Source organism: Arabidopsis lyrata (assembly GCF_000004255.2).
Source record: "Arabidopsis lyrata subsp. lyrata unplaced genomic scaffold ARALYscaffold_7, whole genome shotgun sequence".
In the NCBI taxonomy this organism is placed as follows: domain Eukaryota; kingdom Viridiplantae; phylum Streptophyta; class Magnoliopsida; order Brassicales; family Brassicaceae; genus Arabidopsis; species Arabidopsis lyrata.
Window position 1 is genome coordinate 12,639,181 of NW_003302549.1, and position 16,958 is coordinate 12,656,138.

The 16,958-nt window shown below is 35.3% G+C and overlaps 4 protein-coding genes, 1 long non-coding RNA gene and 1 other non-coding gene across 8 annotated transcripts; 2 read left to right on the forward strand and 4 right to left on the reverse strand.

Moving 5' to 3' along the window:
* Positions 1 to 990: 990 nt before the first annotated feature.
* Positions 991 to 1,659, reverse strand: LOC9304252 (protein RALF-like 33). The gene has a single exon (XM_002870162.2). The coding sequence runs from the start codon at positions 1,603 to 1,605 to the stop codon at positions 1,249 to 1,251; it is 357 nt and encodes a 118-aa protein (XP_002870208.1). The 5' UTR covers positions 1,606 to 1,659; the 3' UTR covers positions 991 to 1,248.
* A 680-nt stretch (positions 1,660 to 2,339) lies between these two features.
* Positions 2,340 to 4,262, reverse strand: LOC9306280 (myosin-3). Its single transcript, XM_002870163.2, has 7 exons — positions 4,058 to 4,262; positions 3,362 to 3,400; positions 3,228 to 3,281; positions 3,078 to 3,131; positions 2,899 to 2,952; positions 2,733 to 2,804; positions 2,340 to 2,592 (listed from the first exon to the last, which is right to left on the reverse strand). Exons 1-7 carry the CDS (start codon positions 4,115 to 4,117, stop codon positions 2,491 to 2,493), a joined length of 435 nt encoding a protein of 144 aa, XP_002870209.1. The 5' UTR covers positions 4,118 to 4,262; the 3' UTR covers positions 2,340 to 2,490.
* Positions 4,263 to 5,457: 1,195 nt separating this feature from the next.
* LOC9306281 (vesicle-associated membrane protein 724) lies at positions 5,458 to 7,775 on the forward strand. 2 transcript variants are annotated; one of them, XM_021018844.1, is made up of 6 exons: positions 5,458 to 5,487; positions 5,526 to 5,759; positions 6,741 to 6,882; positions 6,968 to 7,088; positions 7,282 to 7,344; positions 7,431 to 7,775. In XM_021018844.1, exons 2-6 carry the CDS (start codon positions 5,567 to 5,569, stop codon positions 7,578 to 7,580), a joined length of 669 nt encoding a protein of 222 aa, XP_020874503.1. In that variant the 5' UTR covers positions 5,458 to 5,487; positions 5,526 to 5,566; the 3' UTR covers positions 7,581 to 7,775. The 2 variants fall into 2 exon arrangements, with proteins under 2 accessions (XP_020874503.1, XP_002868180.1); XM_002868134.2 differs by lacking the exon at positions 5,458 to 5,487 and having other exon boundaries at positions 5,494 to 5,759.
* Positions 7,776 to 7,908: 133 nt separating this feature from the next.
* Positions 7,909 to 7,981, reverse strand: TRNAK-CUU. Its single transcript has one exon. It is a non-coding gene; the product is annotated as a tRNA-Lys (tRNA).
* A 458-nt stretch (positions 7,982 to 8,439) lies between these two features.
* On the reverse strand, positions 8,440 to 9,413 carry LOC9304253 (60S ribosome subunit biogenesis protein NIP7 homolog). Its single transcript, XM_002870164.2, has one exon. It carries the CDS (start codon positions 9,260 to 9,262, stop codon positions 8,699 to 8,701), a length of 564 nt encoding a protein of 187 aa, XP_002870210.1. The 5' UTR covers positions 9,263 to 9,413; the 3' UTR covers positions 8,440 to 8,698.
* A 2,553-nt stretch (positions 9,414 to 11,966) lies between these two features.
* LOC9306282 lies at positions 11,967 to 13,493 on the forward strand. 2 transcript variants are annotated; one of them, XR_002330605.1, is made up of 3 exons: positions 11,967 to 12,382; positions 12,753 to 12,832; positions 12,918 to 13,493. It is a non-coding gene; the product is annotated as an uncharacterized LOC9306282 (long non-coding RNA). The 2 variants fall into 2 exon arrangements; XR_002330606.1 differs by lacking the exon at positions 12,753 to 12,832.
* The last annotated feature ends 3,465 nt before the right edge of the window (positions 13,494 to 16,958 follow it).

The window sequence follows — 16,958 nt, forward strand, 5'->3', positions numbered from 1 at the left end:
TATTACTGTGTCGATACTTGACGCAACTTATCAGGAAAATAGGCCAACCAAGTTTCCAACTTGACCATTTTTGGTTTGATTCCGGTTTTAATTTGTGAGAGTTGAATTTGTAAAGGATAGTTAGACCGATAGAAATATCTGAATCTCTTATAGTTGGACAGTGTTATGATTGTTTCAAACGCAATTTCTAATTTTCTATGTTCGCATTTGGGTTTACATGAAAAAGTCATTATCGAACTATATTAATAAACAACTGGTGATGAGTTGGTTTATGCTCGTCATGAGGTATGAGTTTGCGGTCCAAAACTTTGGTTTATATTAATTTATTTAAGTTTTATTTCTCGTAGGTTATATAGAATTATATGCTTTCATGTAAATTTGACAAGCCTTTGAGGGGCCGAGGAGCGAATAAGGACCGTTAGATGATATGCCTTACATTAAAGTGTATCTACGATATTTAATGCTTTGTTATTTTTTTTTTACTTTTTTCCTCCAAATCAGCCTCCCTCTAATTATGGGAGGAAATTAGTGTTTTCTCTCTTCTATTTTCTTGTTCTCATGTAACGTTTTCTTCTCTTTTGACAATTTTTTTCCTCCAAGTGGCTCCATGACTCGAATTTTTTTGACATATTGCTAATTTAATTTAATTTGTGTTACTTTCTAGTAGAGTATAATAAATAATGAATTGAATTCATAAGAAAAAACGTAATAAATACGCCACGTGTGTATGGTTTCTGGCGAAAAGTATTTACATGTGAAGCTGCCCTTTAGTTGGCCCCAACCAATACCAATTATTGCCTCTTCTCTTATTTTCCACTTCGTCACATTTAATATTATTTCATTATTCAACCAACAAAACAAAAAAAAAAAAGAAAAAAACCAATTTGATTTCTTCCCATCATACAATATTTCTCTTCATAAACAACTACAATTTTAATATCCATATAAATTCCAATATGAACACCTGGTTTTTTCTTCAGCACATGCAAAAAGCACCAATACATATATATATTAATGAATTTCTTATAACCATTACTGATAACAATTGACATATTAATCAGAAATGTATACTACATCTATTATCTATATATATTTCTGTTCTTATATCAATTATATTGCAATGAAACTATAAACACATAAATAAATTACCAGTAAAAATATAAATAATAATCTGAAAAATTGTATAAGATTAAAACAAAAGAATTGAGAGTAAAAATTTTGAAGTACACATAGAGAGAAAGAGAGAGATTATCGCCTGCAACGAGTAATGGCGCTACAACCACGAGAGTAAGGATTAGCCTGAGCTCCACGTCGGCAATTGTAGTAAGATGCGCCGCGTCGTGAGCAAGGAACTGTGTTTCTCCTCAGCGCACCGTAGCTTATGTACTTCGTTGTTGCTAAAATACGCCTGTTGATCTCAGAGTCCATCTCGAACTCCTCCGCCGTTGATAAAGAGCACTCGGCGATGGTACCGTTGCATTTTGAATCGATTTGCATGAAATCACCGGTGAATCCGGTGGATTGAGAGGTTACGGCGGCGAATAAGAAGTGGACGGTGAGGATTGCGATGAGTATCGCACCGGATTTAGTGGAGAGTCCTCTCATTGTTTCTTTCTTCTTTCTCTGAGCTTTTTTTTTTTTGGAGGTTTGAAAGTTTTATTGAAGAAAGAGAAAGAAATGGTTTAAAAGAGAAAGAGTTATTAAAATTACCACTAGGATTTGGAGTATTTACGACTTATGCCACTTGACACTAAAAGGTGTTTAACGCGCTTTAAATTTGGTTTTTGACTTTTAGGATAAGAGATGACAATATATATGACGTATTTATACTTGCATATGCTACCAACTAATGAAAAGAAATACTCCATATAAGGCTCAAATTTGATATTAGTGGGATTGATAAATTTTGAATGAATGAAAAAAGAATATAAGATGAAAAATTCTATCAGAATTAAATTTAAGATGAAAAATTCTATCATAAATTGGTGTGATGTCAAAAAAAAAAAATGGTATATTGTACTTTGTTGTTGGTTCATTGATTGGTCGATTTATTAAAATTTAAAAGCTTCTATGTATTATCTTTAAATTTGGAGAATGCAAATTATGATAGCTCCTATATTAAGATTATGAATAGTAATTAGTAAAAAATCCATTTGTGGTTAGTTAGATCAGTCGTTGATATGGTTAGCTATAATGACACATATTTACTTAAGTGTTTTTTGATCAACGATTTATTCGAAATAAGGTTCGGTTTGTATCCTAGACCAAACCGGTTTGTTCATTGGTTTACGGAAATTTCTGAACCGTTGGTTCTGTGTCAATTCGTCGACATATCAATCTGCTGCAAACCGTTGTGTCATGGTGCATCATTAGAATCAACTAAACCGCGGAACTACATATTAAGCAATACTAGTACAATGTCAAGGACTCAAGGTAGTGGTAATAGTAGTAGTAGCGACAAGATCATAAGAACAAACATTTTCATATCATCTAATGCTCTGCTGCTTTCGCATTGTCATCAGTCGATAGAGCTTCCACTTTCTCTTCTGTCACCTCACTTCTCTTTTCCATTTGCTCTTTTGAATCTTGTAGCTGCAAGGCACAAAACAGATAATCATGGAGGAACCATAGATTAGTTCCTGCAATTCTAAAAGCCGGTCTTTTCTTCGGGTTACACATTTTTTTATCTATTGAAAATACTATTAGGAAGAAGAGAGTATCACGAGACTCACGCCTAAGCTTTTGAGGCTAGCAGAAACATCATCTTGCTGCTGATTTAAGGTGGTTTTCAGATCTTTGAATTCCTAGTTTTTTATGGAAACTAAATGAATCAAACATGTTTCATGAATATAAACCGGTAAGATATCTAGTGCCTGCTGGCTCAACATACATACAAACCTCACGAAGCTGCTCAACTTCAAGATTCAGAGTCTTCTTTAGCCCAGAGAGCTCCTGTAAAACACCGAGGAAGAGTTTATATATCAAATGTCAAAACAGTTCAAAACTGATCCCGGCTAAGGAAAGCAATTCTCTTTGGGAGTAAAGTTTGGATAAAGAGGACTAGAAATGGAACACACCTCACGGTAGACTTTAACTTGTGTGTCCAATTTACCTCTCCAACTTTGCAAGTCCTGCGACGATAAGTTATAAGATTGTTTTAAAAAAGAAAACAGATGTCTAACTAAAACAACATGACAAAGTCAGAGATGAGAGTAGAGTGTTAAAACCTGTTTCAGATTCTGGATCCTGTTTAGCAACTCAGCTCTCGATTCATTCAATTCCTACAAAAAAAAACGAAATCAAGACTTGAGAAAACCGCTTGCTCAGAAGATTTGACTAAAAATACTAGTAGTAAACGTACCGTGAGCTTCGAATCAACAGGATTGGTATTATCTTTCTTCTGCAGCAGAAGAAACAAGCAAGATCAACATCAATTTCGGTTAACCACATTGAAGGGATACAAACTATAAGCTTTCCAAAACAAAAGTATAAGCCTGACATTGAAGACAAATCATACTCTTTAGACCAATGAGAACAGTTGTTAATTTATGTCGACAATCAAAGAAAAACAATTCCAAAGAACAAAACCACAAAGCCATCAATCAAAACCACCAGAAATATCACCACATATGGGACTGGAGAATCATTCCAACAAAATCTAAAAAGATACACAGTGATAGCCCAAGATCCAACAAATGTAAAAAAGCTTTGCAAATGAATCAACTCAACACACTATGAAATCTGAAACTGTGAAATCGGTGGAACTCCAAAAAATCAACCAAAACATAACAAAAGTGAAGTTTCAGACAAAAATCGGAAGAAGCGAGACCTTCTTCTATACCACTTCAATTTGAATCGAGAAGGATTTGCAGACAAAACACGGATCTAAGGTCCGAAATGCGATTTTTAGTTCCAAACCCTAGATTAATGTTTCTAAAATCAAAAACGAATAGCCGCAAAATCCCAATTTGAACCTAAAACTCAGAAACCCAGAGCCCTAAAACTACGCGTCCATGAAGCGTAAGTTAAAGCGATTAGAGAGCAAATGAGATATTACAGGAGCAGTAGGGGAAGAGACGGAGAGAGGAGCTGTTGAATCGGAGGTTTGCTCCGCCATTATCGATCGAAACTGGGGAATTTCTCTGGGCTTGAAAGCAAAGAGACAATAGAGTTTAGACGCTTGAGGAAGAAGAAGAAAGTGGTATGAAGAAGGAAGAAGAGAGATTTGTATAAAGTGAGAAACAAACAAACATGAGAGAATAATTAGTGATGTCGTTGCGACTTGCGAGCCAGACTCAAATTTTCAAAATACCAAAAATAATTATTAAAATACAGCACCAAAATTTGATGGCAAAAAAAAAAATACAGCACCAAAATTCAAAAATTATTTGTCATGAATTAAACAAAAAAAATGCAAAATTATTATTTTATGTGTCATAGGGTTGTTAATTCCCATGACGCGGTCTTCTTCACCTGATTTTTAAATATAACCACCGATTAATTTGCACCTTGAACTTTGATTATATGTTTGCCATCTCCATTTCCATAGAACTTTTCCTTCAAATTCTTTCTTGGTTAGAAATATATTTATAAATCCAATTACAAAGAAGATGCTCAATTTTCACCGCTTTGCAATTTTGTGTGAAAGTCTACACGGGACTAGAAGATGTAACAAGTTGCATTTCGATGAGATCTGAGGTTTTGGTTTATGTCTTAAAATCACAAGTTAAGGTGACTATCTTTAAATCGTTTGTAAGAGTGGGATTGAGAGTTGCATGTTTCCCGATTTTCATATTTTGTCGTTACCATATCTCTTTTCACACATTATCAAACTTTGATGAATTTATGTTTCTCTATCATTTCATCACTTTGTATGCTCTTATGCTCTTAGCCAATTTGTTCAGTGTCTTACATATCCATTATGTTTGATGATGCCTATCTTAGTTGTACGATTAAACATGCGTTTTGAGTTTAATCGGTTCAACTTGTTCTTAATGATTAGTATTTGTTCTAAAATATGTATTTTTGCAAAAAAAAAAAAAATAGAAAATTAAAACTTTTTAAATAATCAATATGGCAAAAATACCTCTTAAAAAAATGTAAAATCTGTAATAATTCATTGTTTATATGCCTAACCATTTAATGTTGACTAGTTGATAAGGACTCGAGAGTTGAGACTTGGGAGGGTGTATGTAGGCGCCCAGAATTTAAGATGTGTCTTCGCTTTTCTGAAATTCTTTTTGAATTTTGTTTTTCTTTGTTAGTTGGCCACTATTGTTTTATAAGAAAAACACGAATTGAGTAAAAATGTCATAAAACGAATTTTTACTGAGTAAAGTTTTAGTGAGTTTAAACTTTAAAGAGTTTTTACTTACCAAAAAAAAAAAACTTTAAAGAGTTTAAAGTGTCACGGGCAAACAGCAAACTACTTGTTCCTTTGCAGCAAAGGTAAAGAAAGAATAAAAAGAGACTCTCTCTCTCTCTCTCTCTCTCTCTCTCTCTCTCTCTCTCTCTCTCTCTCTGTGTGTGCCTGAGCCAACTCGGTCTATACTCGGTGGCGACTCAAATGGGTCAAGAATCGTTTATCTACAGCTTCGTCGCCAGAGGCACTATGATCCTCGCCGAGTATACCGAATTCACCGGCAATTTCCCGTCTATTGCTGCTCAGTGTCTCCAGAAGCTTCCTTCCTCCAGCAACAGCAAGTTCACTTACAACTGCGATCACCATACCTTCAATTTCCTCGTCGAAGATGGCTACGGTTTGTCATTCTTCTCTATCCCTTCTCTCGTTTTTCAATTTTTCTCGTGAAACGAATGAAGCCAGTAAGGTTTTGATGGATCTAGCTCAGGATTAGCTGATATGCATCATCTTAATAAGGATCTTTGTAGATTGGATTTGCGTTGGTTCCTGAGAGATTTGTGCTTAAATTTGATTAACTCTTTACTAATTTAGTTTGGTTCCCACTTGTAATATACCAATTAAGCGCACATATCCAATCAAAAAAGAAAATTCTGAGTAGAGTTTGTATCAACAAATTAAGTAAAGTGTTGTCTACTCATGAATCTTGATAGGTTTCTGTGGACTTTGTTCTCTTTCAAGATTCAATTAGTAACAGAACATCTACTAATTCTTTGAGTGTTTGGTAGTTTTTATGTTCAATTTATTAGTATTTCTCGAGTATGATTACGCGTCCTATTTTCGGAGATACCTTTACGTGATGTGGATTGGAGATGTTTGTGTCTGTCTTTCTGTAGGAACCTGTTATGGTTTCAGAGATGTGTGTTTTAAAATAACTTGGAATATTATGTCACTGAAATCTAATATATCATGTGGATTTGTATGCTTGAGGCAGGATTTGACTATATGGGTTCCACTATTAAAAAGATTCCATCTTTGGCATGCATTTGACTGGATTTGACTGAATAATGTTGCTCCCTGAATTGTATCTCCCTATTTAGTACTATATATATGTTTGAAGGTTCTTAGACAGTGGTTTAGCATATTACTATTCAAGTACATTCTACTTGTTGTTACTTCTGTCTTGTTAAACATAGATAAATCATTTGCTTTTATGTGCGGTGCCCTTTGATATCTATAAGACATTGAAACTGAGAAATGCTTTGTGTTGTTTTGCAATGTTATGAGGAGACCTAGTTCTTCATATATGATGTTCTTCTGAGCATTCTTGACCTTATTGGTGCATTTCACTTATATAACGCTCTTCAAATTGCGTTTTCAGCATATTGTGTTGTGGCGAAAGATTCTCTTAGCAAGCAAATCTCGATCGCATTTCTGGAGCGTGTAAGGGCTGATTTCAAGAAGAGATATGGAGGTGGAAAAGCAAGTACAGCTATCGCCAAAAGTCTAAACAAGGAATTCGGGTACTTCAATTTGAAATTTGATGCTATAGTGAATACAAGTGAGAGATTTTATCCCTTGACAAAATGGTAACATATAAAATTGCAGGCCGGTGATGAAGGAACACATGAATTATATTGTAGACCATGCAGAGGAAATTGAAAAACTAATAAAAGTCAAGGCTCAAGTTTCAGAAGTTAAAAGTATAATGTTGGAGAATATTGACAAGGTAATGCTCATCATTGACTCTCTTATGTCTTTCTGGACACTTAGACAAGCAACAAATCATTCTCTTTTGCTTTACTTCTTACATGATGGGTCTGCAAAAAGGAAGTTACGTATTTCACAGTGTCCCCTTAAAGAGGAGACAGATTACTGTGCATTTGTGCTTATACTCTCCAATATTGTTGATCCTTTCTCAGGCGATCGACAGAGGGGAAAATCTAACGGTTCTTACTGACAAAACCGAGAATCTACGCTCTCAGGTAAATAAATGCATAGTTGACCTTTTATAGCTAATCTTCTCTGACATAGCATAACGTTTAACATACGTTTATTTGAACCTATAAAGGCACAGGAGTACAAGAAACAAGGGACACAGGTGAGGAGGAAATTGTGGTACCAGAACATGAAGATAAAACTTGTGGTTCTCGGGATCTTGCTACTATTTGTTCTCATAATCTGGATATCAGTTTGTCACGGGTTCAATTGCACGGATTGAAGATGCAACAAATTCTTCTACGTGATGGTTAGAGCCTTTGGCGGAGACGGTGACAGAGACAAAAGTCTCCGGTAGAGAGATTAGGAAAGAGAGAGGGGAAACAAAATGGTACCGTACCATATTTATATTGTAAGGTTTTGACTTTGGATGTTGTATTATATAGTGTGTTTGTGTTATTTCTTTGGGTTTACCTTACTACAGTATTAGCATGGTTTATGTTGCATAATTAAAGATGAGGATATCGTAAACTTGCATAAAGCATATGCTCCATGTACTCAAATTAAAATAAGAATTTGAGGTCAAATTTTGGATTAAGAAAAAAACAAAGCGCCCACCGTGGGGCTCGAACCCACGACCACAAGGTTAAGAGCCTTGCGCTCTACCAACTGAGCTAGACGGGCATTGTAAACAATAACACCATAGAAAACATATAACCTATAAAAATTGTTTCTAAACATATTAACACATCTTTGCATCCTAAGTGATCATATTCAAAGAAAAGTTATGCAACCTGTCTCAGTAAGCCCAGTAATACTTATTAGTTATTATATAAGTGAAAAGTTTCAAACTTGTGAACATTTCGAAGCTTTTGGGCCATAAAATCAAAGCAAGCAATCTGTTTCCATACACAAATCTGAATCATCAGCTTCCACATTTGATTATTCACATATATTTGTAAAATTTTAGCTTCTCAAAAACTGAGACTTTCCATAGATCTAGCACCATGTTCCACAAAATTTGTAACACCGACATACCTTAAAAACTCAACAGCAACAGATAGTTCTATGTGAGACTAGTTAAGTAAAAGTTTCAAGCTTGATGAACAATTTCAATCTTTTGGACTATAAAATCAAAGAAATATCAGTAAAATCAATTTGTCTCCAATACAAATCTTAATCATCAGGTTACAGATTTGAAAATTCATATATGTATGTAAAAATCTTAGCTTTTACATACTCAAGAGTCTCACAAAACACCTCAAAACAGATTCATAAAAATCGAGACTTTCATAGATCCAGTACCAAGTTCCACAAAACTTGTAACAGCTACATACTTTAAAACTCAAAACAACAAGCAGAAACAAACTAAGACCCAACAAAGACAAAACCTTTAAGCTTTCAAAGATCATCTTCATCCCTCAAATACTCTCCAATATCAGCCTGATGAAGCACAACGATACCATTAGGATCCAATTTCCTACAATCCTGAGTACTCTTCGCCGCAATCCCAAACCCTAACGGAACATCAGACATCGAGAAGACAACAACACCATCTCCAGGAACAATACTATCAGTAATCCTCCCTAATCCACCTTTCAAGACATGGTTCCCATAAAGAAACGACATCTCCGAAGTGGGTTTAAGCCATACCTTGTGTTTAGCATTCGCCGCCAAGATATTGAGAGACATAATCGTCAGATGGAAACTACCTGCGTGAGTGTATTTCCCGATGCAGGTTCCGAACGAGACTAGGTTTTTTCTGGAGATGTTTGTAGCTCGCTTCACGAGTGCCTCGCTGACGTAGTAGACTCTGTTTTTCTGGAGGCGGAAGCAGTAACTTCCGGGTGTTGATTCGGGTCCTTCGTCTGATGGGTTCTCGACGATCTTCTTGAGGTTGTTGCCGACGAATTTGAAGAGCTTCTCGAAGACGACAGTCGTCTCTGTCTCGTCTAAAGGACGCATCTTTGGGGAAGAAAGTGATGAATTTTGGAAGAAGAGAAGTTCTTTGTTTCTAAGAGGGATTGTGTTTTTTTTTAGGGTTTTAGGGATTTAGTACCAAACCTAATGCGGCCGATGAGTTTTGTTTTTTCCCATTTGGTCCTTTGTATAAATATATATTATTATTCCAACCCCTAAATTATTATTTTTTGTTAAATCCAACCCATGAAATTATAAGTTTCCATTTTGAATATTTGGAGGATAACTTAAAGTAACTAATAAACCAATGAATGGTCTTTTCCATTAAGGTTGTGACTGGTGGAAGAAAACAAGTTGACATTTTTATTTAATACTTTTTTTGCTTTTACACAAAATTATTTTTTATATGACAATGAAATTAAAAACAACTAAAGTAGGGGGTTGTTACAAAAACCTTTTTTTCTAATACCAACAAAATGCTTTACTTTTGCACAAATATATTTTTCATATTCACAATGAAATTTATAGAAAACTCTAATGGAACTCTCTCATGAATTTGGAGAAGAAGAACAAGAGAAGTCTCTCTTTCTAAGAGGCACTGTATTCATTTTAGGGATTTAGTAACAAAACCTAATGTGACCAATAAGTTTTTGTAATTTCTAATTTGGTATTTTTCTTTAAAATATATTATGTAGGGCCTTAAATATCTGGGCTTTTAGAAACAAACTAATTATCTTTAATACTAATATTTTATTTGATAAAAAATTTAAAACATGAGTTAGAAAAACAGAAATACGCTACAATTTCTTCTTCTTTGAACTTGGTTACATGTTCTTCTCCATGTATGTGAGTCACTTTACTTTTTTTACAATTGAAATCATAGATTTTGAGGTTAATTGTTCGTTTTGCTTTGGAATTTACTGTCTTTTCCTTTTGTTTTTCGCGAATTGATTCTTAAAAAAACTGCAAATTTGATTATAGTTTTTTGTAGTTTATGAAAAAGGCAATTTTTTAAGCCGTACATAAGATCTAGCAAACATGAAACCGACACTTGCAATATCTCAGATCAATGACGTACCTAATAAGAAGGTTTTTAGGGCCCTAAAGTATCTTAAAAATGTGGCCCTAAATTTTTTTTTATATATTTTGTGGCCTAAAGCACGTGTTTTGCCTGCTTTATGGATGGGCCGGGTCTGACTACTGTCTCTCTGTCGGTGTTAATGCAACTCTGGCGCTAAGTTCTCTGCTTTAGTGGCTCTGTATCGCAGATATAGAAGCTGTAGAGACCTTGCAAAGAATAGGACTCCGAGTATTGTTTCTAGGACCATTGAAAACGTGTAGATTTCGCCATCCGAGTATGATCTGACGACATTTTATCTAGGTAATTATCCTTAGATTTTCGTGAGATTTATAAGAAGATAAGTTAGTAGGCAAATATTTTTAGGTATCCATGAAGTATCTCGACAAATGAAATTTATAGGAGAAGTCCGAGGAATTGGTTAGTTGGATATTGCTATCTGGTTTATGTTCAAATGTCATAATAGATGTTTTTAGTTGAACCACCTTGGAATCTCATCCGCTGGTCATTAGCCCTTTCCACTCCCTCTTTGTAGAATTGTTTGTTACCTTCTTGTCTTAAAGATAAAATAGATCAAACATTGTTTCAAACTTCCAGTTTTATAAGAGAAGAATTTGAGCAACCTACAATCTATTAATTACGATATTTGTAGTAAATATAAAATGAACCCTAACCAAAGGTCCTTTAAATGTATGAGAAATAGGAAAATAGAGAGACTAACCTGATGAATCTCACCGGAGAGTCTATATCTCTCTCCTCTACATCAAAGTTCTGTTCATCACGGGCGAATCCTTTTATCCGATGTTATAATGTCCGTAAAGTTGTAATAGGCCTGGGCTTTCTGTTAACCGTTCGGTTATCGGTTGGGTCCATTCGGTTTCGCTTCTTTCGGTTTCAAAATTTAGTATCCATTCGGATATTTTAAAATTTCGGTTCGGTTTCGGTTTGGTTCCGGTTTTTTCTGTTTTAAAATTTAGTATCCATTCGGTTATTTTGCTTATGATATTTTCGGATATTTCGGTTATTTTTGAGTATTTTCGAATATTTTTGGATATATTTTGGTTATTGTTGAGTATTTTAACTATCTTTACATATTTTTCAAGTATTTTTGATTATTTGGTCTATAAATAACTAATTATTTTGAAAATATAATGGTATTTCGGATATTTCGGTTACCCAAAATATTTCGGTTCGATACCGATTCGGTTACGGTTATTTTGGTTATTAAATTTACTATTCATTCGGTTATTTTCAACTTTTCGTTTCGGTTCGGTTTTTTGCTTCGGTTTCGATTCGGTACATTCGGTTTTTTATTTTAAAGCAATATATATGACCTTTTTTTAATTCCCAAAATAATACCTTGGTTAATAATGTTATTTAATACACCATTTTAAAAATGTTGTAAGTTTTATAAATCAAGTTAGAGAATAATTAATATTACTTATTTTCTTAGGTGAAACATCTGAATGGACTTTCTCATGAATTAAGGTTGTGACCGGTGGAAGTAAACAAGTTAGATTCACTCTCTACATCTTCCATCCTAAAAGAAAGTATTTGCATCGATACAATAAAAACAATAAGAATCTCTCCAAGACCTGACACCTTAGTTTTTTGGGATGTTCTCAGCTTGAAACCTCATAAAAATCGATACCCAATCAAAACATTTAAAATAATACAGCTCAATTTCATCTTCCATTAATATTTTTCTATTTTTCCACGTCACTCTTTCTCAATCACCAGAACAATTAAAGTTTTTTCTCTGTTAGCAGATCAAACATAAAAATAAACATATGCCTAGCCCAACCAAAATAAACACGCGTGTAAAAGCCCTCAGACACTTTATTGGATCCAAAAACCACCGTAAACCGCCGTAAAAATCACCAACGGATAAGAATGATGCGGAGGTGGCGGAGGAAGAAGCTGCCGAGGTTGAAGTCGATTGAAGAGGTTGTGACTACATTGCAGCAAGCTTCACAGTATCCATTAGATCGAATAGATTTGTCAGCTCGTAAACTGAAATTGCTCCCTGAAGAATTTGAAAACATTCAAGGTCTCCTTGTCCTTAATCTCTATAACAATCAGTTGAGGTTCGTTCTAAATCCAAAAAACAATAATACATAATCAATTGTGTTAGTGTTCTGATATGTAATGTCTCAAAGATGTAAAATTTTGATCTGGATTTGAATCTTTAGGCTAAATTCTTTGGGTTTTGGATATGTTCTTTAAGAAGCAAATCCGTTATTGTGGTGATGTCTAGATTGAGATAGATTTTAAAGTATGTGTTGCTTTGTCTTGATTAAAGGTTATGTTTGGTTTGGTTTGGTTTGGTTTGTTTGTTTTTTCAATTTTCAGCTTCAATTGGGTGTGGGAAAGATTTATACATTGATGGTGTCAAAGAAGAACGAATAATCAATTTTTCTAGCTGCCAAAATCTTGGTTTAACTTCTGCTATTATAGGTTATAGGTTTTGGGTTGATTGAGAAAAAACGAGGCAAAGGAAAAATTTAATAGCAATTCTCCACATGTCTCCTTGGATGGTTAGTTTTATCTTCTGTATTAGATGAAATAATATCTTTTTTCCCAGTGCAGTGCATCTAAGATTATTACTTTTTCTTCCCATAGGCACTGCTGGTGGCATTAAGGAATTATAATCTCTCAATTCAGAACTTACGATACATGGCTTAAGCACCTCTGGAGAAAAGGTCAAGCTCTTGCTTTTCCTTCTTGGCATGAATCATCTCACATATGTTTGGCCATCCTCAACAGTAGAACAGTTACCTGAAATGGGGCGAGTGATATAGAATTCTAAGAGTTTTTGTTATTCCCGAAATTGGGAATATGAAGAACCGTATGTGCCGCATCCTTCCATTGCCAAGACGTCTAATCATTGTACAATAGAAATGACTGATTTGATACCTTCATTCCTTAGTCAAGTCGACGTCTATGTGTTACAAGAATTACCTGAAGAGTTGGGAGCATTGGAGCATTTCCTACCCACATGGGACAACAGTCATCATCAGATGTTCCCAAGAAACGAGATGAGGAGTCGATAGATATAAAGGGCACTAAGAATGAGACTGGATTCTCATGTAGCTCTCTCTGGTTTGGGAATCCTCCTATTTGGACATCGAAGTTCAAACTTTGGGGCAATTGTACTACAAGGAACAAGGATTCATCTTAGTTATCCTTCCAGATTAACTTGTCTTTAAACAAAAGTATATTTTTTTAAGGATCAAGGATTTACAAAATTCATTTAAAAAAAAACTCAATTTAGAATAAACGAAAAGTGTTTAAGCTACTGAGATTTTCTACTCAAGAAGGGTATGTATCAAATTAGTAAGCTGTTATACAAGATATATATTTGAGGTGAAATACCAAGTTCAAGAGGAATCAATTCAATGGAATATTGGTACAGAAGTGTGGCAAAAAAGTTTGGTTCGTGAATATAAAACATTTGCCTTCCTAACAGAAGTAAAAACAACAAAAAAGAATCTCACAAGAACTGATCAAGATTGTATATCTTATGGTAGACATCTTTCTTTTTATTTTCTCTGGCTATCTCTCTTTATCTTAAGTTGTTATTTAGAGCGAATGACAAAGAAAAACGAGAAGTTGTACTAAAAAGCTACATCTATAGCGATAAACAATGATAAGAATCCGTGAGGGTAACAACAATTCAAGTGAACCATTCTACATTTTTTAGTCAGCTATTATTTGAAAGTTTATTTTATAGTTACCTTTCTCAACATCTTTTAATAACGCTTACTTATATACACAAGATTACAACATTGGAAATTAAGTCAACCCAATGTAGATCCAAACATGACTTCAAACAAATATAAACAAAAAATAAATGTCATGAAAAAAGTCTGCAACGTAAAGAAGGATGAGACTATCTCAAGATTAAAGGCTAAGATCGCTGAAATGGAGATGAATTCTATTAAGAAAGATGATGAAATCTCAAAACTTTCACTTGTTATTACAGTGTGTTACAAAAAACTAAAACAAATTTTTCAAAAATGCTAGGTACACATGTGTTTGATTTAATAAAGTTTTCAAACAATAGTGATTACAAATTATGTTTCTACTAAAAAAAATTTATTTAAAAGAATACCTGCAGCGTAGCGCGGGTTTCGTTATAGTACATCCTAAATATTCAAGCATAGCATCTTTTCATTTCGCCTTTTATAAATTCCACCACTCTCAACCTTTATTTTCTTATACAATATGCAATCACATTTTTTTATTTTAATTACTAAGAAATTCTAGGCCTAGGTCTGTACATTCTCTCAAGATAAAGACAAGAACATTTTATATGGTCCTTCCCAAGTGTCACTTGAACCGGTGATTTCTACGTTTTGTTTGAGAGTCTTTAACAATTGACATGTAATATTAGTTTCGTCTCAAGTGTTGGGGTCGGATCCCACACATCTTCGGTAGGATCCACTTGGATCTGTCCACGTCATTATTACATAATAATCCTCTTGGATTTCTAGATGTTTCATTGCGAGAATCGAGCTCGACCTGTCGAAAGTTCGATTCAGTTTATTAAAGAGCTCGATCTTTACCAGTACGGAGTTCGCTCTTATTCAACATACAGTTCGCATAAAGGAAGGCCGAAGCGAGGAGAATATTGTTCGAGGTTCGCGGCAGCGTCAAGACGCAGGAGTTCGGAGTCAACAAGAAAGAGTTCGGAAGATCCACGCGAAGCCCAAGATAGTTCAAATTCAAGCCGTTTCGGTCAAATTGTAACCTACATGATTAATGCGGATCAATGCAGTTATGAGCAGTAAATGACCGCATTGATCATGTTTTCTCTATAAAAACAACCTCAAACGCATGTGTTTGAAGGAGAACAACTTTTTCCTCTTACAATCAAGCAATACAACATACTTTTTCTTTTACAATTTTGCAAGGCTTTTTAGTATTTTATTCTTTCCAAAGTTCATTCGCTTTACTTAGTTTCTTGGTTACTTCCCTTTTCAATTCCATATTTTCATCTGTTGATTTTAGAGTTTTTCTCCACAAATATACTTAAAGACAATCGAGTGTGAATCCTACATCCACATTTTGGCGCCGCCTGTGGGGACTTACCGCAAAACTCTTTGATCTCAAAATCTCTCTTTTTCAAACCAAGAAACTATGGCTGATCAGCAAGCTTTGAGCAATGCAATTGCCTCGCTTACTCAGTCAACCACCGATCTGACCAATCAGATGAGTACACTCGCTAGTGCCAACGCCACTTTTGGTGAAAGGTTAAACTCAATCGAGCAAACTTTAACGAGTGTTCAAAATACTCAAACAAATTTATCAAACGCACAGAACGTTGTTTCAAGCCGTTTAGATAATTTGTCCTCAGCACAAACGACAGCGTATCAGCGCAGGCTGTTCCAAACTCCCACATTAAACAGGTCCGGGAACACTCAAACTCCTCCTACGGGCCGTCCTGCTAGTACTAGCAATCAGACAACCGTAGGAGATGGGTCCAATCCAACCGGGGATGAAAATTCCCAAAATCAGGGCAATCCTACTATTGACGAAGGACTCCTTATGGAAGAACCTGATGTCATCCTTTCCGATGATTTCGTCAAAGTTCGTCAAGAGCTTGATGAGATGAAGTCAAAGTTTCATCAGGCGACCAGTTCGGCACCTGAGATCGATCGAGTAATCGAAGAAACTCGACGAACACCCTTCACTTCGAGAATCTCTAACCTTCGGATCAAAGATTCTCGAAAGATCAAATTACCAACTTACGATGGTAAAGGTGATCCTAAAAATCACCTCGCAGCTTTTCAGATCGCTGCTGGCAGAATTGATCTAGAACCAGACGAAGAAGATGCCGGATATTGCAAACTATTCTCTGAGAATCTATCCGGATCGGCTTTATGATGGTTTACTCAGTTGGAGCCTGAATCTATTGATAGTTTTAAGGAATTGTCCTCCGTATTCCTAAAACAGTATTCCATGTTTATGGAAAAGGTAACCTCTGTTGCAGATCTATGGAATTTAACCCAAAGTCAGAACGAACCACTTCGCAAGTATATCGCTAAATTAAAAGAAGTGATAGCCAAAATTCCTGGGGTATCACACGCTGCTGCCCTTTCTGCTTTAAGGAACGGACTTTGGCATGAATCCCGATTTCCGGAAGAAATCATCGTCAATCGTCCGAGCACTATCCAAGATGCTTTATTCAGAGCTACTAATTAGATGGAGGCAGAAGAAGAAAAGCTTAGCCTCGCTAAAAAGCATCGGCCAGCAAAATTGGTTGTTGGAAATCCGACTAAAAAATTCGAACCAAAAGATCAAAAAGGGTTCGGAGTTAATCCTGCTACTAATGCCGTAGGAAAACCCTCCCCGAACAAAGGAAGATACAATTCTTCTAATACCTGGGTTAGAGATGAGAGTGCCTATTGCGATATTCATAGAGTAAATGGGCATTCCACCAAAGATTGCAGCGTACTCAAAAAGCACCTCACCGAGCTGTGGGCAGCTGGAGAGCTCGCTAACTTCAATATCGAAGAGTTTGTGGAATCTTATCATAAAGAAAAAGAAACATAAGCCCAATGGGCCCGGAACTCCGAACACTCCTAAGAAAAGGATCGATCTTATAATGGGAGGATCCAAATTGTGCCGAGATTCGATCAGATCAATCAAAAGACACAA

Bases quoted from the DNA above. Each gene is read 5' to 3' on its own strand.
- LOC9304252 (XM_002870162.2), bottom strand. From the start codon at position 1,605: ATGAGAGGACTCTCCACTAAATCCGGTGCGATACTCATCGCAATCCTC.
- LOC9304253 (XM_002870164.2), bottom strand. From the start codon at position 9,262: ATGCGTCCTTTAGACGAGACAGAGACGACTGTCGTCTTCGAGAAGCTC.
- LOC9306281 (XM_021018844.1), top strand. From the start codon at position 5,567: ATGGGTCAAGAATCGTTTATCTACAGCTTCGTCGCCAGAGGCACTATG. The intron at 5,760-6,740 runs GTTTGTCATTCT...TTGCGTTTTCAG, and splicing joins CCTCGTCGAAGATGGCTACG to CATATTGTGTTGTGGCGAAA. The intron at 7,089-7,281 runs GTAATGCTCATC...ATCCTTTCTCAG, and splicing joins TGTTGGAGAATATTGACAAG to GCGATCGACAGAGGGGAAAA.
- LOC9306280 (XM_002870163.2), bottom strand. From the start codon at position 4,117: ATGGCGGAGCAAACCTCCGATTCAACAGCTCCTCTCTCCGTCTCTTCC. The intron at 2,953-3,077 runs GTGTGTTCCATT...GGTGTTTTACAG, and splicing joins AAGTTAAAGTCTACCGTGAG to GAGCTCTCTGGGCTAAAGAA. The intron at 2,805-2,898 runs GTTTGTATGTAT...ATAAAAAACTAG, and splicing joins AAGTTGAGCAGCTTCGTGAG to GAATTCAAAGATCTGAAAAC.